Here is a 24,604-nt window from a genome sequence, read left to right on the forward strand (position 1 = left end):
TCTCCTTGTAGGATTAAACTCATTTTTGTTGAGTTGGTTATTCTTGCTTATCATGTTTGCTTCCTAGAATATCATATTTCAAGTCTACTTTTTTAACACAGAAGCTGTTAAATCTTATATTATTCTAATTATGGCTCCATGATTTTTGAATAGTTTTTTTTCTGGCTGTTTATAATATTTTCTCTTTGACTTGGGAGCTCTGGAATTTGGCTATAATACTGGAAATTTTCCTTTGGGGATGTCTTTCAGGAGGTTATAAGTGGACTTTTCCCATTTCTATTTTACCTGCTAGATCTAAGATATCTGATCAGTTTTCCTTGATAATTTCTTGAAAGACGATGTGTAAACTTTTTTTTATCATGGTTTTCAGGAAGTCCAATAATTCTTAAATTATCTCTCCTTGATCTGTTTTCTAGGTTAGTTTTTTTCAATGATAAATTTCATATTTCCTTCCATTCTTTCATTCTTTTGACTTTGTTTTATTGTTTCTTGATGTCTTATAGAGTCATTAGCTTCTACTTGACTAGTTCTATTTTTAAAGAGTTGTTTCCTTCAAGGAATTTTTTTTGCCTCCTTTTCCATTTGGCCAATTCTGCTAAGTGCTCTCTTATCATCTTTTAAGAAAAAAATGTTTTATTTTTCTCGTTTTTAAGACTTTCTTCTTTCTCTTTTTCAAAAAAATAAACAGGTGTTTGCTCATTTTTCTAGCTTATTTCTTCATTTAGAGCTTTATGTTAAAGTTGGGCTCTGTTCAACTGGGGTTGGGCAGGCACAGTCCCAAGCTTCAGAGTTTTTTGTGCTTTTTTTTCAGAGCTTGTTCTGGGGATCCTCAGTTTTTGGTACTTCCAAAGTGGTACAATACTGGGAGAAATATGGTCACCGCTCTCTTGGTTTGTGCTCTGTTCTTTACCTGGGGTGGGGGAGCTATTGGTCCTTTTCATCCTGCAAGATAGTTAGTACTTGCTATCTAGTACTAACTATCCTCTTGGCCTTGGAAATGTGGCTAGTGCCCCTGCCTCCTTGTGAACAACTACCAGCACTCTTCTTCATCTTGGAACTGTGACCCAGAATAGCATATGGGTCATAGAATTGCCAGTCAGGACCAGCTATAATCAGTGTCAGCAAAAGACGCCCTGTATTTCTTTCTGACTACTTGTCTGACTCCCTTAACATCTCTGGGTTGATGGTTGTTAAAGCTGCTAATGCTGATATTTGATTTCTGTTGCTAACAACATGTGTTTGGGCTTTGGAGAAGTTTCTACCCTAGTGTCACATATTTCTCCTGCTGATCCCTTAAATTCTCTAAGACCAGAAGAATGTCTCACTCTAAACTTTTGTTGGTTTTGCCATTCCAAAACTTGATTTAAAGTATTATTTTGAAATTATTTGAAGGGGGATGTTGGGAAATTTCAGGTGAGTAGCTACCCTTAATCCCCCTGTCTTAACTACATGGTAAATTACTGGTAAAGTACAATTATGATATCTTCAAGAGCGATTCCATTTTTAATGTACTTTTAATGCAGGGAAAAGTATGTGGTCTATGTGGAAATAATAATGGAGATCTCAAGGATGATTTCACTACAAGGCATGCATCAGTAGCTGTTGGAGCATTGGAATTTGGAAATAGTTGGAAAACAAGTCAAGAGTGTTCAGACACAGTGGTACAAGCTTTTCCATGTGATTCTAATCCATATTGTAAAGCATGGGCTTTAAGAAAATGTGGAATCATCAGAGATAGCACGTTTAAAGACTGCCATAACAAGGTAACACTTTCGTCATTCTGTTATTTACAAAAATGTCCTTCCTGATTGCAGAGAAAACTCATATACTGTGTGCTGTTTAGGTCAATCCTGATGCTTACTATACAGCATGTTTGGAGGAAGCCTGTGCATGCGATATGGAAGGAAAATACCTTGGGTTCTGTACTGCTGTGGCCATGTATGCAGAAGCTTGTAGTGCAGTTGGAGTTTGTGTCTCTTGGAGAAAGCCAGACCTTTGCCGTAAGCAAAATAACAGACTGCAATAGCCAATATAACAACATTTTACATAGAACTGTTCTGCTCGGGGGGAAGGATTTTTTTTTTAAAAAGAATCACATTCTTTAAATAAGATTGTATAACTAGAAATGTTACTTGTTTGAGTAATTATTTGTTTTTGTGAGAACATTTTGACAGTGGTAGTGGTTCAGATTTTCAGTTTTCATTGCTCTTGTTTCTAAAAAGAATACCTGGATGGAAACAAATGCATGTCTACATGCATACGTACATACATACATAAATATATGTGTGTATGTATAATATATATCATATCAATAAATTCTTTTTGTATTTCTACAGATAATAATATCACTTAGTACAGTCCTGGATCTCTGAATCTCTACTCTAAGTAGTGAATTCCATTTCATTTCATTAAAAGTTAAAACTATTAGAAAGCTTTTGCATAATTCAATTCATTAAACATTTATTGAATGCCTATTAGAGGTCCAGTCCTGTGCTAGGCTTTGGGGGTATAAAGAAAAATATAAATTTATTTCTGCCTTCAAGTTGCTTACACTTGAGAGATACAAATTGTACAGAAATAAATAGTTATACAAAGCAATTTCAAGAGCGAAAGAGTGGTAATGACTGGAAAATCTAGAAAGGCCTAATGTAGGAAATAGCATCTGACTTAGTCTTGAAAATTCTTTGAGTAGTAGAAAATACCTTCCAGATTGGGGAAGTGGGAGAGAGGTGGGAGAGAGAGTTGTGCAAAAGCATAAGGCAGAAGATAGAATATCATGTACAGTGAGTAGCTAGGTCAGTTTGAATAAAATGAAGACTAACTTTAAAAGATTTTGCTTCTAGTGGTCAATAAATTACAGTTTTTGTTCTGGTCAAAGGAAAGTTCAGTTTTTCAAATGCAGTCTTAAGCAAAACTTAGAAACATATTTAGAACATCCTGTAATTTATCCCATGTGTTATCTTATAGATAATCTTTATGTAGAAAATAAAGTCAGAGGAATTGACTAGGAATGAATGAAATATTGTATAAATTCATTACCTCTTTCACATGAGAACTTTTTAAAAAAATCTATTTTGGTAAATGAAAGATTAAAGTTATCTCTCCACAAATGAAAGTAATTCAGCACAATTCAATTACAGCTGTCTATTGTGATTTTTACAATGCTCCTGGTGAATGCAGCTGGCATTATGAGCCCTGTGGAACAGTGAAAGCAAAAACATGCAAAGATCACCTTATTGGACAAAAATTTGCTACTCTTTTGGAAGGTAAGGAATTTTTTGATAAATTTCTGTGGAACATAAAGGAGTCTTGCTTTGTAAAACTGTAAGGTACTACATACAATTTATTTACAAAATCTGTTTTGCTCATTTCCTAACAAATAATGGTTAAAAAGTAAAAACATTTTTTGCAATACAATGTTAGCATTTGTGTAATGTATTAAGATTTGCAAAATGCTTTACATACACTATTTCTTTTTAATTTCACAACAATCTTCTTGAAGCAAATGCTATTATTGTTTACATTTTATAGATGAGGAAATTGAGGCAGAAAGTGTTTGAGATACTATCCAAATTCAAGGCTTCTTAATTCCAAATTCAACACTCTACCCATTATACCACCTGACAAATGGATGGATTTTGCCTTTAATAAATTCATTAAGGGAAACAAAAAAAATTACAATAGCCACACTTTTTTGTGGGAAAGTGATACAACTCAAAATAAAACAAGTTGATATCAAGAATTCAAAAGCCTAACATATCCAGAATATGAAATGTTAAGCCTTGAACTAATTGTTTATATCTTCTATATCTCCATCTATAATAACTGATATTCAGAATGATGATACTTCAAGAATCTTAATCACAAAAGAATATACTCCCTGTTGTAAGAATTTTGAAAGACTCTCATTAATGATACTGGAAATGAAAAAAAATTATTTACTGATACTTAACTCAAAATTTAATTATAATTTTATTATTCTAGTTAATTGAAGCTTTGTAGGAAAGATTTAGTCTGAGTCCTGTTGCTTTTATAAATTCTTCTAATATATGTGAAGTCTTGACATCATCTGTATTTGGCTATGGAATAACTAACTTTACCAAATAAATTTATACATGGTGATATCAATAGAGTTGCAATTAATTCAATAATTTTCATATACAGGTTGCTATGCTAAATGCCCTGACAGTGCCCCCTATCTGGATGAAAACACCATGAAGTGTGTCAAATTATCAGATTGCAGCTGCTTCTACAATGATGTAATACCAGCAGGTGGAATGATTGAAGATGAATGTGGAAGAACATGGTACAGTACTTATTATTTTTTCTAATATTCAATTCTCCATCTGAAATTTTATTCAAAATTAATGCACTGAATACATTTGGAATAGGGCATAGAGTGATAGATTTGATGTCAGGAGACCTGACTTTGAATCCCTCTGATATTCACTACTTCTTTTGACAATGGTTATGTTTCTCCATGACTTAATTTATGAGTGATTCTCAGTATTGGTGTATAGAATTCCCATATAAATGAAATCTCAGATCTTTGATATATAGTACAGACAAATGCATGTCATTTTCAATTATAATATTCATTAAACCAAATAACAGATTTTTTAAAAATAAATTATTAGTTGTGTATTTCTTGAATATTTATATCATCTCATCTGGATATAACTTTCTTAGATAATAATTTTCATAGTGCCAAATACTGGAGACATTTCACAAAAGTCTGTTAGTTAAACATATCACACTCCAAATATATATGATACCAATGAGGCTTCAGGGAAGAAAGTCCAATAGCTTATATTTTACAGCTTATATCTGTCAAAAAGCAGAATGGTGTTGGAAGGTGAAGATGCAGAAGTTAAATTCATGTCCTGCTCTTTGTTTTAAACTGTCTCTTTTTAACAAGGAATATCCATTGAAATAACTAGGAATGTTATGTAGTGTAATTGTAGATGTGAATTGTAAATTGTGGTTTTGTTTCTTCTTCAGTAGTAAGAACAAACATTACTGGTATTTTGAGAGTAGAGCCTTCAATTGTATTTCAATATTAGGCAAAAGTTATTTTTTTGACAGTAATTTAGAAGTGAAAGAGTATATATTCTAAAAGTCTACTTTTGTGAGGAGGAATGTTAATTATCATTCTTATTTTTTAATTTAACTTTCAGTTTTTGCATAGCAGGACAATTACAGTGCAATGGTGAGTAATTGTATTTTTTTTTCTCCAATTGATTTATGAAAGAATAGATGATGAATTTTCCCCATCAAAAATTCACACATTATAGAAAATATACACGCTATCCAACTTATTGTAAAAACAAAATTTAAAAGTGGACATGCACATGATTTACAATATTATCTCTGCTATCTCCTTGCCAGTACTATGTAGTCTGCTTCCCAAAGCCATTTCCTTCCTAGCATTTATTCTGGATAGTTGACACATGAATTGCTACTGAAATGAATTCCTACTATCTAGGATCTCACCTACTGAACTATCTCTGGAAGCCATGATGCAAAAGCTATGAACCTGATTATCAATCAAAGTATTCTAGAATGTGAATGGGGAACAGCTTAGAAAGAGTGACCAAGTCCACAAAAGAGTCAGTTAAGAGTGACATGCAGCCATGTGAACAAACATTTTGATATCTTCATTACTTCTGTATTACTTCTTGTTTATTTTCTCCTGAGAATAGAAAATGTCATTTCTAAAAAATTAAAAGAATAGAAATGTCATAGCAGATACAGGTTCTAAACCAGAAGATAATATTTTTTCTTTGCTTTTAATTGCTACTTTGTGATTATTACAGAAGCTACTACACGTCCTGCTTTGACAAGTTCAGGTAAATGCTTCGTATATTTATATCCAAGTACTTTTCAGTTTGCTATTGCATATTTTTTTTATAAGAAAAACCAAGTGATGAGCAATTTGGATCAGTCAATGTACTGAAAAAGAATTATTAAGTAATACATAACAAGAACTGGGAGAGATGATAAAGGATCACCATATTTTACATATTTAAAATATGTGATATCTACTTTCCATACTTAAGATTTCTAATTAGAATTCAGAATTTAGCTTAAAAATGTGAACCCTAGTGGAATGAGACATAGAAATGAAAGTTTCCATTGAAGAAAACTTTGTTGAGTTATAAAACACTGGAGTGAAATTTTATAGTACAGAAATAAAAGCAATTGACTTAATTTTTCCCCTAAAAATTTATTTGGTTGATTTTTCTTCTATAGGATTATTTCAATTATGCCCACACAATCATTCTAGCAGAAAACAAATTAGACCTCTTTCAAACTAACATTATAGTGAAGAGGACTCCCTTTTAAAAAGTTGTCTATACTTTAGAAATCTATATTCTCCTACCTCAATATGAAGAAAAATGACTATTCTAGGAGTTGCTATATTCTCCAAACATAATAATTTTCTATTGATTAACATCACATTTAGCCCTTTTAATCACAAATTTTGAAGTGAATATGGCACCAAGTATAATGTTATTTGCATTGTTGGAAAAAAAAAAAACCCTGGTTGATCCAGTGGATAGGTAGGTAGATAAATAAATATGGATATATATATGGAGAGAATTGAATGGAAATGGAAAGGAATATACCTATTTCTCAGTGATTCTGGTATCTTTGTAAAAGTATTATTATTATACATATATTAATACATAAAAACTTTATAGTTAAAAGCAAAAATAATAAAAATATGTTCAGATTATAATTCAGTAAAATTTTATTTAATGAGTACACCAAGGAAATATAGATTAAAAACTAATTGGAGATTAAACAATCTAATTTTTTAAAAAATCAGTGGATTAAAGAACAAACCATAGAAACAATCAATAATTTCATTAGAATGATAATGAGATAACATATCAAAACCTATAGGATACAGCAACAGCACTGATTAGAGGAAAATTTATATCTTTAAGTGCTTATATTAATAAAATAGAGAAAAAGCAGATTAATGAATTGGGTATGCAGTTTTAAAAAACTATTTACAATCTCCAGTTAAACATTAAATTGAAAATATTAAAAATTAAAGGTAAGATTAATAAAATTGAGAGTAATAAGAAAGCCTACCAAATTAATAAATAAAACTAGGAGCTGTTTTTATAGGGGAGGGAAATTAATAAAACTGATAAATAATTTGTTAATATAATTTTAAAAAGAGAAAAAAATCAAATCACTAGTAGTAAAAATTAAAACTGTGATTATCCTATTAACAGAGGTGAAGTTAAAGCAATTATAAGAAGTTATTTTGCCCAATTATATGTCAAACAAACTTCTTTTATGAAATATGATGCTAAACCAAGAAGAGTAAAAATAGAGAGAAAAAATTATATATCAATTTCATTAATAAATGTGGATGCAAAAATTCTAAATAAAATACTAGCTAAAAGATTATACTATATTACAAAGATATGTATTATTATCAAGTAAGAGTTATACCAGGAATACAGGAATGGTTTAACATAAGGATAATCTTAACATAATTGATCAGATCAATAATAACATAAAATCACAAATTTGTAAATAGCAAAATTATGTCAATAATTTTTAAGATCATATGATTTTATTATTAGATGCAGGAAAAGCTTTTGATAAAGTTCAACATTTATTAAAAACACTTGAAAATATTGGTATAAATGGATTTTTTCTTAAATTGACAAAGCATTGGCAAGTATTTGAAGCTTTTCCAATAAAACTAGATATAAAATAAGGCTACCCATTGTCACCAACTTGTTCAATATTGCATTAAAAATCTTGTCAATAACAGTAAAAAAAGAAAAATAGAATCAGGGAATGAGGTAATAAAACTATCTCTTTTGTAGATGATATGATGATATGCTTATAAAATCCTATATAAGATATAAAATCCTAAATACAAAACTAAAAAGTTGAAACAATTAATAATTTTAGTAAAGTAGCAGAATATAATATAAATCCACACAAATAACCTATATATTATAAACAAAACTCTATAAGAAGAAACAGTAGGATATGGGCATCTTTTTGAAGAACAAAAAGTCAAGAATATCATAGGAAAAAATGAAAAAAAATTAAAGGAAAGAGTTTTAGCAGTATCAGATCTTAAACTATATTATAAACTATGTAATAGTATAATCAAAATTATTTCATATTGGCTAAAAATGGAAAGGTAGATAAATGGAAAAGAGTAGACATACAATTTACGGCAGGAAATAAACATAATAACCTTGTATTTGACAAGTGTGATGATTCAAGATTTGGGGATAAGAATTCATTATTTGCTTAAAATTGTTGAGAAAGCTGAAAAGTAGTATGGCAGCTACTGAGCATAGACCAATATCATATTCCATTTACCAAGAAAAAGTCAAAATGGATTTATTACCTAGAAATAAAAGAGAACAAGAAAATTAGAAAAAATGGAACATACTATTTATCAGCATTATGAATAAGTGAATAATTTATAAATAAAGAAGAGGTGGAAAGCAAAGTAAAGTTTAAAGTGGATGATTTTGATTACATTAAATTTTAAAAGGTTTGTACAAATAAAATAAATATAGCCAATATTAGAAGGAAAGCAGAAAATAGGGGCAAGGATTTATGACAATTTATCAAATAAAGGTCCCATATTTAAAATATATAAAGAACTTTGTCAGATCTAAAAGAATATGAATCATTCCCCATTTTGATGAATGGTTAAACAACATGAACAGGCAGTTTTCCATTGCAGAAGTCAAAACAATTTATAGTCATATGAAAAATGCTCTAAATAATTATTGATTAGAAAAATTCAAATTAAAGCAAACTTTAGATATCATTTTATAGCTACCAGACTGGTTAAAATGATTGAAGGGAAAAACAACAAATGTTGGAGGGGATATGGAAAAATTAGGATGCCAATTCATTCTTGGTGAAACTGTGAATTGATCCAAAACTACTTTGAAGAACAATCTGGAATCATGCCCAAATAATTACTAAATTACCTATGCCCTTTCACCTAGCAATAACACTGGTGGGTTTATTTCCAAAGATGATTAAGGAAAAGAATCTAAATATTCCCAAATCTTTATAGCAAGTCTCTTTGTGTTGGCAAAGAACTGGAAATTCCAGGGAAGCCCTTCAAATGGTTAACGGGTTAACAAATTGTGATATATGATTTTTATGAAATACTTCTATACTATAAAAAAAAGATGAGCTCATTGATCTCATAAAAAACATGGAAAGACTTGCATGAAATAATGAAGTGCAAAATGAATAGAACCAAGAGAACACTGTATACAGTAACTGCAATATATTTTTTAAGACTAACTGTGAGTGAATAAGTTATTTTGACTATTATAAATACCCAAATTAACAATAAAGGATATATGAAGGAAGATGCTATCTAAAAGAAAGAAAGGTAGATCAGGGTCAGGTTGTAAAAAATTGTAAATACCCAAAGGAAAAAATTATATTCAATCTTAGAGGTTGCAGAAAACCACTGGAGTTTGAGGGACAAAGTCAAATCTGTGCATTAAGAAAATAATTTGGCTGGATTGCAGCCAAAGAAAGATTTGAGAGTAGGAGACTATTTAGGAAAAAGTTCACAAGAGCATGAACTAAGGTTGCGATTATGTAATAGTGAGAAAGCAAGAGAAATAATAAATATTGTGGAGTTAGAAACAAGGTTTTGTAATTGATTTTAAGTAAAATAAATCATATATAATAATACAGTATTTACATAAACAATAAAGTATTTATACTTAATATAATGTATATATAATAAACATGTGTTATCTATAATAATATAACTAGGATTATAATATATAATAATGTAAAAAAAAAACCTCCAGAGAAAACAGTCAACACATACTAGTCCAATCTCTATTTTCTATGTAGCTTCATATGTCACTTGAATTCTCTATTCATATGTACTAATTAACAAATAGTATGAAGCCTCTACTATGTCCCAGGGATACAAATACATAAATTAATCAATCCCTGCTATCAAGGAGTTTATATACTAATGGAATACATTATCTAATGTAATATATAACATATAAAATATTTATAAATTATATTACATATGCTATATACTATAGTATATATTACATCATGTATACATTATACATGATATAATATGTTATGTATAATATATTAAGTTTTATTTATATATAAAAACATATGTTATATGGCATAAATAATATATGATAATATATAACATAATACAGTATATAATATTATAACATAATATACAAATATATTAGTGCAAAATGAGTAGAGTATATATACAATTATATTTTCATATTATGTTATAATATATTCTGTATTAATATATTACATAAATATATATTACTCATATCTATTTAATGTATATGTAATTTACATATCATATAGAATTTGATGTATTATATTTCGTAATTATAAGAATAGAGATGATAATTGTACCAATTAAAGCTGAAAAGCTCATTAAGTGCAAAAGTATATAAAAAGAGAACTCAATATAAGTCCTTGAGGTAATCATACTAAGGGGGAATGTTATAGGCCAGAACTCTGAAACAAGAATTCTTACAAGGTGTTAAGTCAGTGGAATTGATGAGACAATGGTTATCTAGTTTAGAATGGTGCTTAATAGTTCTCTAAGTTCAGTATGATTGATTTAATTTTACAACAACTAATGGTTTCCTGGTGATATAATGATTGGCTTATACTCAGTGCAAAGCATATAAGCTGGGAGCTTATATGAGGAGAGAATAGAGACAGATTCATTACATCATCCACCTTTGTGGTGGCTGGAGGCTGAAGCAAAAGCCCTCGGACTCAAGACTCAGGGCCAGAGAAAGCAAGGCAAATTTACAACAAAAGCTGCCCCAAGACCTCCAGAAAACCAAACTAAGAACATTACAGGGGAGTGATACAGATGACAATTCAGTTAAGAAAATTATTTGCCCAAAACAGAATTGACATAGAGCAATGATCAAGCAAACTCTTAGAAAGAAACTGAAATTCTTGGTTGGGGTCAATGAGGCTGCATCTATAATAACAAACATAATTCAAAAAGCCAGGCCAGGTAAGGCCAGATGAGGCCAGGTAAGACAGAGCATGGAAATCTAAGGGGTTAAGATGAACCAGTAAACTAGTGCTGAGAGAACTGTATATTATTCATTAACCAAAATGATTAGAGTGGGGCAGCTAGGTGGCGCAGTGGATAGAGCACCAGCCTTGAATTCAGGAGGACCCGAGTTCAAATCTGGTCTCAGACAATTAACACTTCCTAGCTGTGTGACCTTGGGCAAGTCACTTAACCCCAGCCTCAAAAAAAAAAAAAAAAAAACAACCAAAATGATTAGAGTATCAGAGTCAATGCTTTTATGAACTTAACTTGATTCACCTGAACTTAAATCTTTCTATTATGAAAATTCAATGCCCTGCTTCAGTTAGGACTGACATGCCTTTGTGGTAAAAGGCTAATATTATTATATTGCCTTCTGGCTGTGTTATCCCTTGCCAAATCATGGACATGTAAATTGGTCACCTTTCTATTCTTAGATTTTTTTCCTTTTTTATTAGGAAATACCACACTATCATTAATTCAGATTATCACCAGCTCAAAAGGTACCATCTTAAGTGGCAGCTAAGTGGTACAATGAATATACCACTGGCTTTGATGTCAAAAGGACTGAAGGCAAATCTGGTCTCAGACACTAGACACTAGCAGTGTGACGTGGGCAAGTCACTTAATTCAAATTGCTTCACGAAAAAGAAAAACAAAAATAAAAATAAGGCATCATCCTAAGTAAGAAATCTCTTAGCAAATTGTCCTTCAGAAATTTCCTGATCCTACCATCAGTCCTTTTTGAGTATTAAAATGCTCAAGAAGTTTGAATTTAGTGAAAGGATTAAATTAATAATAAAGCATTAATATTGTTCTGCTTTTCTCTTCCTCAGAAGCTACCACTAAATCACTAGCCAGTCAAGTCACTGGAAGTAAATTAGGTAAGTGCTAGGCTTTTTTTCTGCATCATTTAACTATAAAATAAGATTCCCAAGTCATTGCCATTGTTATTTGTCAGATATTTGTCATTGACTTGGTTTGTAGAATAGCGAAGAATCACAGGAAAACAATTAATTTTCCCAAGAATTTCCCTAGAGGAATCCCTAAGAGAGGGCTTCTATTGCCTCTATACTATGATGGATTGGTACTTACACAGACTTAGATACTGGTAAGTTAGACTCATTTCCTTTTCCCTTCCAGTTACCAGTGGGCAAACATTGGACACAACTATTACAATGGGAAACCTCCAAACAGGTAAACCAATAGTCAAGTGGTGCATCTTAGTCAAATGTAAGTTCCTTAATAGGAAGATCTGTGTCAGTGTTGCCTTTGTATGTGTGAATCTATTTAATGTAAGGAAGCCTGGAGAAGTACCTTTCTGTGCTTCTAGATCTGTGAGGATCAGTTGTGGTATGTGCTCTGCTCATTGGGAAAGGGATACTGCCATGCTTATCCATTACCTTAACCTTTCCAGGAATGACTGGGACAGTTTTAGGTTGAATTAATACATATGGAAATTTCAGCACAGAGGCGATAGCCACCTGGAGCTGAAGCCTCTTCCTGCTCCTCTTTCAATTCCTTCCTCTTTCTATTCTGTAGCACATGATTCCTCTCCCTCCCTTCTACTCCATCCATTTAAATGCAAGTCTCCCTTTTATTTTCAGTGATGCAAACATGCTGCTCTCTCTCTTACACACATACACACACACACACACACACACACACACAACATGTTCTGTTTCTCTTCGGATTTCTTTTATTGGATGTTGTCAGCACAGACTTTCCAACATCTTTCAGATCCCAAGGCTCTCACTGTTTACTTTTTCCTGTGTTATTAAAGAGGTATATTTTCAGCAGGAGGTAATGGATGATCCATAGCTGAATATTAAGTCAGTAAGCTTTGTTCACAATTGGCTTGGTTTTTTTGAAATGTTACTACTAGACATTCTTTCCCCAAACTCATAGCATACTGCCAAATTATGAAAAATAAAGGACATGAGCAGCCAACAACAGCCCTCTTCTCCTTTTCATCAAATCTAAGAAAGTTCCTGAGGTTGGTGTGATGGCCACTGGATTTACCCTAGCAACCAGATTGTTGGAGTCCCTGAAACTCTATGCAGTGGTCTTCCTTTGGACTTGAAGATCAATAATGGCTTGACAATGCTCCACTTATAATAGAAAGACCATGGATTCTGACCTATTCCCCATTCTTATTGCAAACATTAATAGACTCATCTCTATCTCTCATCCCTGGAAATCCCAGCAAAGGAAATCCCAGATGGCTATCTGGGAATGAATCCTATTCCTCTCCCTCTTTTTCTTTTCCTCTTCTCAATTATTTATCCATTATAAAACATTCTTCCTCCCTCGTACTTTCTCTGGTTATTTCCATAAGCATATATCTGTTTTTTCCCGCTCTCTTATCTTCTATGATGTGAACAGAGATATACTCACTTCCAGACCCATTCAATAGTACCACCAACCTTGCCATTACTCAGGTTTATGTATTAAGTGCTATCCTTGATTCCTTACTCTTCAACATCTCATATATAATCTGTTCCTAAAACCTATTGATTTTACCATCATAACATTTCTCTTGTATGATCCCTTTTTCTCTCTAATTGCCAATATCCTGGTGGAGACTTTATTCAATGCATGAATTGATTTTCAATGAGCTTTCTGGTTGGTCTCCATTCTACAAATTTTCCCCACTTTTATCACTTCTCCACACAACTATCAAAATGATATTCCTAAAGTGCAGGGCTGATCATGGCAACTCTCTATTTAATAAACTCTAGTGATTCTCTATCACTTGGAGGTTCAATTATAAAATCCTCTATTTAACCCTCCCTATTACCTAACCCTTGAGATAATACAAGTAGCTTATGTAGTCATGCAGATATACACATGCAGACCTATTCATTAAATACATGCATCTAACCAAAGGTACATATCTATGATCTTAAATATATAACTGTGCAAAGAGACCAGTTCATCACTTTTCAGTTGTTCTCTGCTACTCAACCACCACCTGTTTCTCTGTTGTTGCCTGAAAAGCAACCACATCCATAGGAGTCAGTGGAAAAACATAACCTCCTTTTGATCTGCTGTTTTACCAAGCATTCTCACCCTACTGACAAACTTTGCTGCCAATCTTCCTAGGCATCTTTTTCATATCATTGTTGAGAGGTCTAGAAACTACCAATGCTGCTACTGATTCTGAGGTCCTGCTGAGGTACTGAGGCTGGGGCTAGGGCTGGGTCTGCACTGGGATTGCCAACTAGATTCCTACCCTGTTGCTACAGACCTTTTCTGCTGACCTTCTAAGTCTTCTTTGGTGTCTCTGGGCTGAGAAATCTGGAAGTCATCAGTACTATCACTGACTCAAAGGTTCCCAGACCTATTCCTGCTTTACTGGCACAGACAGGAGCAGGGCTTCATTGGACCAGCTTTCACCAAGACTTCACACCAGACTTCCACCCGGGTATCACAGACCATTTCTTCTGACTTTCTAAGTCATCTTTGACTGGAAAATGTTCTACTCTGTCTTTTTTGGTGTTCTGACATTCTAAAGTTTATTTAGAGTTATCATTTAAAGGAATTTGAAGCAGTTCAGAGAGATCGGGTGAGTTCCTGCCTTTACTCTGCCATCTTGGTTCTGCCTCCTACCTCAACAGTTTTCAAAAATATCTGATTTTTTAATCACTTTCTTTTAAAAGCTATATTTAAAATCTAACAACATCTAGGTTAAAAAGAAGTTGCTTTGTCTAATATTTCCATTAGAATAGTTTCTCAAATTTCACTACGTAAGAGAATTTAAACAAAAAAAAAAAACCCACTATAAACAATATCATGTATTTAAACAAGACAGAAAAATTCAGATGACATAAATTCAGTTAATTGCATTAAGGAATTATCCCATATGAAAATCATCAATCTTATTACTGCTACATTTTAAACCTAATTTAGAGTTGTCAGGTATGGGAAAATTGCATTCAGATCTAAGAATCACAGAAGTTTAAAGCAAGATCCCTTTCATGAGTAGATGAAACATATTTAGCTACATATAAAACCTTTTTAACTATATCTCCTCCACATTTTACTTTTAACTCACCATGCAAAATAAATTACTTAACTTTCCAAGAACACTCTTCCTCACAGTCAAATCAAGGTTACCCATTTGAACATTTGATTTTATAATACAGAACATATTAGACTTATATCACACATTACACTCACAATCAAACTCACAGAAACATATATGATTTGAGTGATTCAGATGTGCCAGTCATCTATTTAATTTAGGGAATGTTCAGAAAAGAGTGACAAAACATTCTTTTGATCTGAGTTTTTTCATAATTGTTGTAGGAACAAGTGGAACATCAACAGGAAGAATGGAAACCTTTGGAAGACCAAATGAAGGTAATTGAGGAAAGACAAATTTAAATTTTTTTTCAGCAGTGACTATGACAAAATAACTCATTAGGTAATCAACAAGCCTATATGGAAAGTAGCAATATGCATGAAAACCCTAAATTGACGAGGCAGTCAAATGTGGAAATTTTCCATCAGAGAATAGACTGCATATTTGCAAAAGAATTTCAAAATCCAGACCATTCCATGTCCATTAGCTATACATCTAAATATCCATATATTTATCACAGAAGGAGTCTTGAACCCAGGAATCAATCCAACAAACACAGCTAAAACCACCCCTAATGGAAGATCAACAGCTGACAGTGACAATTCAACTAGAGCCCTTCCAGGTGAGTGACATTTCATAGATGTGCTAAACACTTGGTATCTCTTCCAGCCAGCCTAGTTCTTGATGGAGCCTGTGTCAGTTGGGCCATGACTAAATTACTTCCCTTTGGGTATGAAAAGACAGGAGGCTCATCGACGTTCTTGGTTCACTGAGGACCAACATTTGAACTACCAAGTAACCTCCTCAGCCAAAGAAGTGGACAAGGAGTACTTCATTTTGATTCTGCCAGGCTACCTAGAACTTACCCAAGGGACTCTCATTTCCAACCATGCTAGCTTCAGAAAAGAAGAAAACTCATTTGTTTGGCAATGGAGCATACACTGGCAAGGCAACTAGCATTGTATTGGTTGAGGTGATCTGAGAATATGAAAGCCAGTCTTTCCAATTCTTACTCTCATTGGGAATGTATTTAAGAATAAAATTAAATTATGGGATTTAGAGATGATCTTTTCCTGTTTGCAAAAGTGCTACCTAAAACCCATTCTCTCCTTTCAATTCCTCTTCTTCAACCATGTTTGCTTCTTTCACTTGCTTTGGGGGTGGAATAAACAGAAATAAATAAATAAATAAACAAATAAACAAATAAATAAATAAACAAACAAATAAATAAATAAATAAATAAATGAATGAATGAATGAATAAATGAATAAATGAATAAATGAATGAATGAATGAATGAATGAATAAATAAATGAATGAATGAATGAATGAATGAATGAATGGATGGATGGATAGATAGATAGATAGATAGATAGATAGATAGATAGATAGATAGATAGATACATAAATGAAAAGCCGAGAAGGTGTTGATTGGCCTTCAATCTGTGGAGTTCTCTGTCTGGAGGCAGATGGCGTTTTCTAACCCAAGTGGATGGGGACTGCCTTGCCTCAGGACAGCCCTGCAGAGAAGCAAGGCTTTCCTAGACGATCATCATGCAAACTGGCTGTGGCTGGATACAATGTATTCCTGGCTCTCCTGCTTTCGCTCAGCCTCAGTTCATGTCAGTCTTTCCAGATCTGGCTGCAATCAGCTAGATCATCAGTTGTGATAGAATCATCCTATTGCATGACCTTGGGGGCCACCACTTATTCAGCCATTCCCTAAGGGATGGGCATCTACTCCTGTCCCCCACTGTGTGTCCCCACCAAGGGAGCTGCTCCAACCTCCTTCCATCCCAAACAGCTGCTTCCGTAGTTTCTTCCTTGCCATTGGCCCCTCTTCAACAGGGCGTTTTCCCTTTCTTCTCCGTGTAGAAGCCGCCACATCCGCTGGAGGCACGGGGACAAACAGAGCTGAAACCACTGCAACGGGAAGATCGGCAAGTGCGAGCTCCACCTCCACTGCCAGCACTCTCAGCCAAGGTGAGCCAGTGGAAGAGCAGACATCTGCTGAGCCTTTGCAAAGGCTAGCTCACCAAATAGAGCCAAGCCAAAAGCCAACTTCCTTGCCCACAGTGAACGCTTCTCTCTGCCCTGTGGCTTCCCAATCAGCCCCAGTAGGGAAGCTCCAAAGCAGCTTAGCATTGGTTCCCTGCTCGGGACACCCATTTCTCGGCTCCAAAGAGTCACTTGCTGGTGGTCTAGCTTGACCTTTCCTAGCGCTTTGTCCTTGGCCCTTCTTCTTGGCAAGGGAGCAGAGGGGAAGCCTTCTCTTCCTCATGGCTCCATTCGAATTGCTGAGGTTTTCTTTCTTTAAAACTCTCTATATGGCCAAGGCACCGATTGAAGCAGGAACCATCTCCTAAGAACGCCAAAAAAATGCGGCTGGCCAGCTGAGTCTCTTTGGCCTAGCTCTGCATTCTTCTTCCTCCACGTTTGATCTTTGCCCCCTCCTCTCCTCCACGCTCCACTTGCATCCCACTCTCCTGTTCCAAGGATACTCTTCCTTTCAGTCCCGCCAATGGGTCCTCTTTCCACATTTTGCTGTTTTCTTCGAGACACACAGACCCAATTCCCAAGGCACAAAAGCAGACACAGGCAAACACCCCTAGGATTTCAGCCCTCCAAGAGTGCATGTTGACACTTCCCTTCAGCATTGTGCAGAAGGTGATCACAAGACAGGTTTCTCACTTGACTTGTGTGCCCATTGTTGCAGGCCAAAGTGGAACCTCCTCAGCGCCCCAAGACAATTCTTCAAGTGCCAACCCAGGTAATTCTGAAAGGACTGCTTCAGCACCCTGTTGACACCACTCAGGAATAGAATCGGGAGGGCCCCTGGGAAACCACAGGCACACGTGATATCCTGGCCCGCCAATGTAGCCATGGGCCCTCAGAGATTCACGCCTGCTAGCCTCAAGGCATCTCCCCTCCAGGTGAGCGTTCCATGCCCTCTGCCTGTACATCTGATTCTCCCTTTCTCCTCTTTCCCAAAAGCAATGGTGACCTCAGGAGCCAGTGGGACAAACAGAGCTGAAAGCACCACTAAGGGAAGAACAACAGCTGGCAGCGGCCCTTCCACTGGATCCCCTCTAGGTGACGCACATTTCCCACCCATCATGGAGCCTTGCTGTCTCTCTCCTCCAGCCTTGCACTTTGATATATCTATATTTTTACATGCATATACGGAGAGAGATAGATATACATAAATATACATGAACACACACACACACACACATACACAGATATAGATATAGATATAGATATCTCATTGTCCATCCATAGTTTTATATTATGGTGGTTTGACATGGAGATTCCCTTTTGTAATACCCATTTCCTTCTCAATGATGTTGGGAGGGAAAAAGCAGAACCAAGGGAAAACAAGCTGAGTGAGAAGGAAACACTGGCCACAAAGAGGAAAGAGAGAGCATGTGTTCATTTTCACTCAATCTCCTTAGCTCTCTTTCTCGATGTCGATGGCCTTTTCTCTCCAAAGCTTCTTGGGATTGCCTTGCATCACTAAAGCACTGAGGACAAGCAAGTCTTTCAGGGTTCATCATCACAGAGGCTTCCTGGGATGGCGGCCACTGGATTCCTGCTTCAGCTTCTTTCGCTCAGCCTCAGTTCAGGGCAAGCTTTCCAGGGCTTTCTCCAATCCGCATTTTCCACTTTTTGGGTCACCACACAAAGAGCGGCTCCCAACTCCTTACACACCCAAGAGCTGCTCCATCAGCTTGTTCCTTGACCTTGCCCTGCCTTCAGCTTCGCATTTCTGCTGTCTTCTCCTCCTAGAAGGGGCCACATCTGCAGGAGCCATGGGGACAAACAGAGCAGAAACCACCCCAGCGGGAAGATCGCCATCTGCGAGCTCTAGCTCCACTTCCAGCTTACTCAGCCAAGGTGAGCTAGGGGCAGAGCAGAGATCTTCTGGGCCTTCAATAGATCCTTTGGAAGGTCTCCCTCGAGGCACAGACGGAAGCCAAAAGGGAGCCTCGTAACAGGCATGGCCCGCTGTACTCTCAATCCGTTGGTTTTCCTGGCGGTCAAAGGCTTCCAACTGCCATGGTGGAGGCAGCCCCCACAACCTGGGAAGCTGAAAAACAGCTTGCCATGTTTTCTCTCTGCTCGGGACAGCCCCGAAGCCTCACTTGCTGGCCCAGCGTGACCGTCCCCACAACTTGCGGCTTTGCCCTTCATCTGCTTCCCGGGCAAAGGGGCATATTTTAAGCCAGCTCTTGCTGTGGGGTCCATTACAATGGCGACCCCGATCTCGGAAACTTTGTACATGGCCAGGCCACACAATGAGGCAGGAACCATCTCCCCAAAAAAGTCCAGAAAGATTCAGCGGCTCAGCTGAGCCTGACTGGCCTCTCTCTACCTACTGTCTACCTCCACATTGGCAGCCGCACCTACTTGGCCTCTAGAATCCCAATCTGCTCTTCCAAGGACACTCTTCCTTTCAGGTCCAGCATGGATTCCCATTTTCACATGTGGCTATTTCCCCAGGCAGCACCCGAGACTCCCACACTACAATCACACTGACACACACATACACACACACACACACACACACACACACACACACACGCACACACTCACACTCACACACACCCCCAAGGAGCAAACACACGCACATAGACACATCCAAAGACAGATGGGATTTCAGCTCTCTGAGTGTGCATACCATCGAATTCCATTCGCTATGAGGCTGAGGGGGCTCCCAGCACGGGTTTCTCATCTGAGATTTGTCCCAATTGTTGCAGGCCCCGGTGCGACTCCCTCAGGGACCAAGGACAACTCTCGAACTTCCAACCCAGGTACTTCTGGTGAGATTGGCTCAGCACCCTGCTTCTCGTGTTACCCCTGTGCCCCCAGTCCGGCGAGCCAGACAGTCGCCCGAGGGCCCCTGAAAAACCTTGGTTGGCCCACACGTAGCCCTCTGCCCCCCAGAGTTCCGCGCCTGGAGCCCTCAAGACATTTCCACTCCAGATGACCATTTCATGGCCACTGCCTGTACATCTGATTCTCCCTTTCTCCTCTTTCCCAGGAGCAACGGGGACTACAGGAGCCAGTGGGACAAACAGAGCTGAAAGCACCACTAAGGGAAAGTCAACAGCTGGCAGCAGCAGTTCCACTGGAGCCCCTGCAGGTGACGCCCGCTTCAGAGAGAGCCTAAGCCCTGGCTATCTCTTCTTGCTACACTACTTCTTTTCTGGATATAGATATATACCTATATAACATTTTGCAGAACCAAGGGTGTTTTCCTGCTGTCACATGCATAGTAACCTTAGGAATACACAATTCCTTATGAACTCTGTTGGGAAGAAAAATGAGAACCCAGTGGAAAAATCACAAGAGAGACACAAATACAAACAGAAAAAAATAAATTAAATAAAACAAATAAATAAATAAATAAATGAAAAGCCGAGAAGGTGTTGATTGGCCTTCAATCTGTGGAGTTCTCTGTCTGGAGGCAGATGGCGTTTTCTAACCCAAGTGGATGGGGACTGCCTTGCCTCAGGACAGCCCTGCAGAGAAGCAAGGCTTTCCTAGACGATCATCATGCAAACTGGCTCTGGCTGGATACAATGTATTCCTGGCTCTCCTGCTTTCGCTCAGCCTCAGTTCATGTCAGTCTTTCCAGATCTGGCTGCAATCAGCTAGATCATCAGTTGTGATAGAATCATCCTATTGCATGACCTTGGGGGCCACCACTTATTCAGCCATTCCCTAAGGGATGGGCATCTACTCCTGTCCCCCCCTGTGTGTCCCCACCAAGGGAGCTGCTCCAACCTCCTTCCATCCCAAACAGCTGCTTCCGTAGTTTCTTCCTTGCCATTGGCCCCTCTTCAACAGGGCGTTTTCCCTTTCTTCTCCTTGTAGAAGCCGCCACATCCGCTGGAGGCACGGGGACAAACAGAGCTGAAACCACTGCAACGGGAAGATCGGCAAGTGCGAGCTCCACCTCCACTGCCAGCACTCTCAGCCAAGGTGAGCCAGTGGAAGAGCAGACATCTGCTGAGCCTTTGCAAAGGCTAGCTCACCAAATAGAGCCAAGCCAAAAGCCAACTTCCTTGCCCACAGTGAACGCTTCTCTCTGCCCTGTGGCTTCCCAATCAGCCCCAGTAGGGAAGCTCCAAAGCAGCTTAGCATTGGTTCCCTGCTCGGGACACCCATTTCTCGGCTCCAAAGAGTCACTTGCTGGTGGTCTAGCTTGACCTTTCCTAGCGCTTTGTCCTTGGCCCTTCTTCTTGGCAAGGGAGCAGAGGGGAAGCCTTCTCTTCCTCATGGCTCCATTCGAATTGCTGAGGTTTTCTTTCTTTAAAACTCTCTATATGGCCAAGGCACCGATTGAAGCAGGAACCATCTCCTAAGAACGCCAAAAAAATGCGGCTGGCCAGCTGAGTCTCTTTGGCCTAGCTCTGCATTCTTCTTCCTCCACGTTTGATCTTTGCCCCCTCCTCTCCTCCACGCTCCACTTGCATCCCACTCTCCTGTTCCAAGGATACTCTTCCTTTCAGTCCCGCCAATGGGTCCTCTTTCCACATTTTGCTGTTTTCTTCGAGACACACAGACCCAATTCCCAAGGCACAAAAGCAGACACAGGCAAACACCCCTAGGATTTCAGCCCTCCAAGAGTGCATGTTGACACTTCCCTTCAGCATTGTGCAGAAGGTGATCACAAGACAGGTTTCTCACTTGACTTGTGTGCCCATTGTTGCAGGCCAAAGTGGAACCTCCTCAGCGCCCCAAGACAATTCTTCAAGTGCCAACCCAGGTAATTCTGAAAGGACTGCTTCAGCACCCTGTTGACACCACTCAGGAATAGAATCGGGAGGGCCCCTGGGAAACCACAGGCACACGTGATATCCTGGCCCGCCAATGTAGCCATGGGCCCTCAGAGATTCACGCCTGCTAGCCTCAAGGCATCTCCCCTCCAGGTGAGCGTTCCATGCCCTCTGCCTGTACATCTGATTCTCCCTTTCTCCTCTTTCCCAAAAGCAATGGTGACCTCAGGAGCCAGTGGGACAAACAGAGCTGAAAGCACCACTAAGGGAAGAACAACAGCTGGCAGCGGCCCTTCCACTGGATCCCCTCTAGGTGACGCACATTTCCCACCCATCATGGAGCCTTGCTGTCTCTCTCCTCCAGCCTTGCACTTTGATATATCTATATTTTTACATGCATATACGGAGAGAGATAGATATACATAAATATACATGAACACACACACACACACACACATACACAGATATAGATATAGATATAGATATCTCATTGTCCATCCATAGTTTTATTATGGTGGTTTGACATGGAGATTCCCTTTTGTAATACCCATTTCCTTCTCAATGATGTTGGGAGGGAAAAAGCAGAACCAAGGGAAAACAAGCTGAGTGAGAAGGAAACACTGGCCACAAAGAGGAAAGAGAGAGCATGTGTTCATTTTCACTCAATCTCCTTAGCTCTCTTTCTCGATGTCGATGGCCTTTTCTCTCCAAAGCTTCTTGGGATTGCCTTGCATCACTAAAGCACTGAGGACAAGCAAGTCTTTCAGGGTTCATCATCACAGAGGCTTCCTGGGATGGCGGCCACTGGATTCCTGCTTCAGCTTCTTTCGCTCAGCCTCAGTTCAGGGCAAGCTTTCCAGGGCTTTCTCCAATCCGCATTTTCCACTTTTTGGGTCACCACACAAAGAGCGGCTCCCAACTCCTTACACACCCAAGAGCTGCTCCATCAGCTTGTTCCTTGACCTTGCCCTGCCTTCAGCTTCGCATTTCTGCTGTCTTCTCCTCCTAGAAGGGGCCACATCTGCAGGAGCCATGGGGACAAACAGAGCAGAAACCACCCCAGCGGGAAGATCGCCATCTGCGAGCTCTAGCTCCACTTCCAGCTTACTCAGCCAAGGTGAGCTAGGGGCAGAGCAGAGATCTTCTGGGCCTTCAATAGATCCTTTGGAAGGTCTCCCTCGAGGCACAGACGAAAGCCAAAAGGGAGCCTCGTAACAGGCATGGCCCACTGTACTCTCAATCCGTTGGTTTTCCTGGCGGTCAAAGGCTTCCAACTGCCATGGTGGAGGCAGCCCCCACAACCTGGGAAGCTGAAAAACAGCTTGCCATGTTTTCTCTCTGCTCGGGACAGCCCCGAAGCCTCACTTGCTGGCCCAGCGTGACCGTCCCCACAACTTGCGGCTTTGCCCTTCATCTGCTTCCCGGGCAAAGGGGCATATTTTAAGCCAGCTCTTGCTGTGGGGTCCATTACAATGGCGACCCCGATCTCGGAAACTTTGTACATGGCCAGGCCACACAATGAGGCAGGAACCATCTCCCCAAAAAAGTCCAGAAAGATTCAGCGGCTCAGCTGAGCCTGACTGGCCTCTCTCTACCTACTGTCTACCTCCACATTGGCAGCCGCACCTACTTGGCCTCTAGAATCCCAATCTGCTCTTCCAAGGACACTCTTCCTTTCAGGTCCAGCATGGATTCCCATTTTCACATGTGGCTATTTCCCCAGGCAGCACCCGAGACTCCCACACTACAATCACACTGACACACACATACACACACACACACACACACACACACACACGCACACACTCACACTCACACACACCCCCAAGGAGCAAACACACGCACATAGACACATCCAAAGACAGATGGGATTTCAGCTCTCTGAGTGTGCATACCATCGAATTCCATTCGCTATGAGGCTGAGGGGGCTCCCAGCACGGGTTTCTCATCTGAGATTTGTCCCAATTGTTGCAGGCCCCGGTGCGACTCCCTCAGGGACCAAGGACAACTCTCGAACTTCCAACCCAGGTACTTCTGGTGAGATTGGCTCAGCACCCTGCTTCTCGTGTTACCCCTGTGCCCCCAGTCCGGCGAGCCAGACAGTCGCCCGAGGGCCCCTGAAAAACCTTGGTTGGCCCACACGTAGCCCTCTGCCCCCCAGAGTTCCGCGCCTGGAGCCCTCAAGACATTTCCACTCCAGATGACCATTTCATGGCCACTGCCTGTACATCTGATTCTCCCTTTCTCCTCTTTCCCAGGAGCAACGGGGACTACAGGAGCCAGTGGGACAAACAGAGCTGAAAGCACCACTAAGGGAAAGTCAACAGCTGGCAGCAGCAGTTCCACTGGAGCCCCTGCAGGTGACGCCCGCTTCAGAGAGAGCCTAAGCCCTGGCTATCTCTTCTTGCTACACTACTTCTTTTCTGGATATAGATATATACCTATATAACATTTTGCAGAACCAAGGGTGTTTTCCTGCTGTCACATGCATAGTAACCTTAGGAATACACAATTCCTTATGAACTCTGTTGGGAAGAAAAATGAGAACCCAGTGGAAAAATCACAAGAGAGACACAAATACAAACAGAAAAAAATAAATTAAATAAAACAAATAAATAAATAAATAAATGAA

The 24,604-nt window shown here is 38.4% G+C and overlaps 1 protein-coding gene across 1 annotated transcript; it reads left to right on the plus strand.

Moving 5' to 3' along the window:
• The first annotated feature begins 1,529 nt into the window (after nt 1–1,529).
• Nucleotides 1,530–24,588, plus strand: LOC141543766 (uncharacterized). Its single transcript, XM_074269492.1, has 22 exons — nt 1,530–1,763; nt 1,844–2,000; nt 3,141–3,266; nt 4,165–4,306; nt 5,178–5,209; nt 5,817–5,849; nt 11,938–11,985; nt 12,245–12,298; nt 15,413–15,466; nt 15,709–15,810; nt 17,063–17,170; nt 17,904–17,957; nt 18,182–18,280; nt 18,977–19,084; nt 19,948–20,001; nt 20,232–20,333; nt 21,068–21,175; nt 21,909–21,962; nt 22,187–22,285; nt 22,982–23,089; nt 23,947–24,000; nt 24,231–24,588. Exons 2-22 carry the CDS (start codon nt 1,898–1,900, stop codon nt 24,419–24,421), a joined length of 1,833 nt encoding a protein of 610 aa, XP_074125593.1. The 5' UTR covers nt 1,530–1,763; nt 1,844–1,897; the 3' UTR covers nt 24,422–24,588.
• Nucleotides 24,589–24,604: the final 16 nt, after the last annotated feature.

This window comes from Sminthopsis crassicaudata, chromosome 5 (genome assembly GCF_048593235.1).
Source record: "Sminthopsis crassicaudata isolate SCR6 chromosome 5, ASM4859323v1, whole genome shotgun sequence".
Taxonomy (NCBI): Eukaryota; Metazoa; Chordata; class Mammalia; order Dasyuromorphia; family Dasyuridae; genus Sminthopsis; species Sminthopsis crassicaudata.

Excerpts from the sequence above, each read along its gene's own strand:
- LOC141543766 (XM_074269492.1), top strand. The coding sequence starts at position 1,898 with ATGGAAGGAAAATACCTTGGGTTCTGTACTGCTGTGGCCATGTATGCA. Across the intron at positions 5,210-5,816 it reads AGGACAATTACAGTGCAATG|AAGCTACTACACGTCCTGCT; the intron begins GTGAGTAATTGT and ends TGATTATTACAG. Across the intron at positions 23,090-23,946 it reads TTCCAGCTTACTCAGCCAAG|GCCCCGGTGCGACTCCCTCA; the intron begins GTGAGCTAGGGG and ends CAATTGTTGCAG.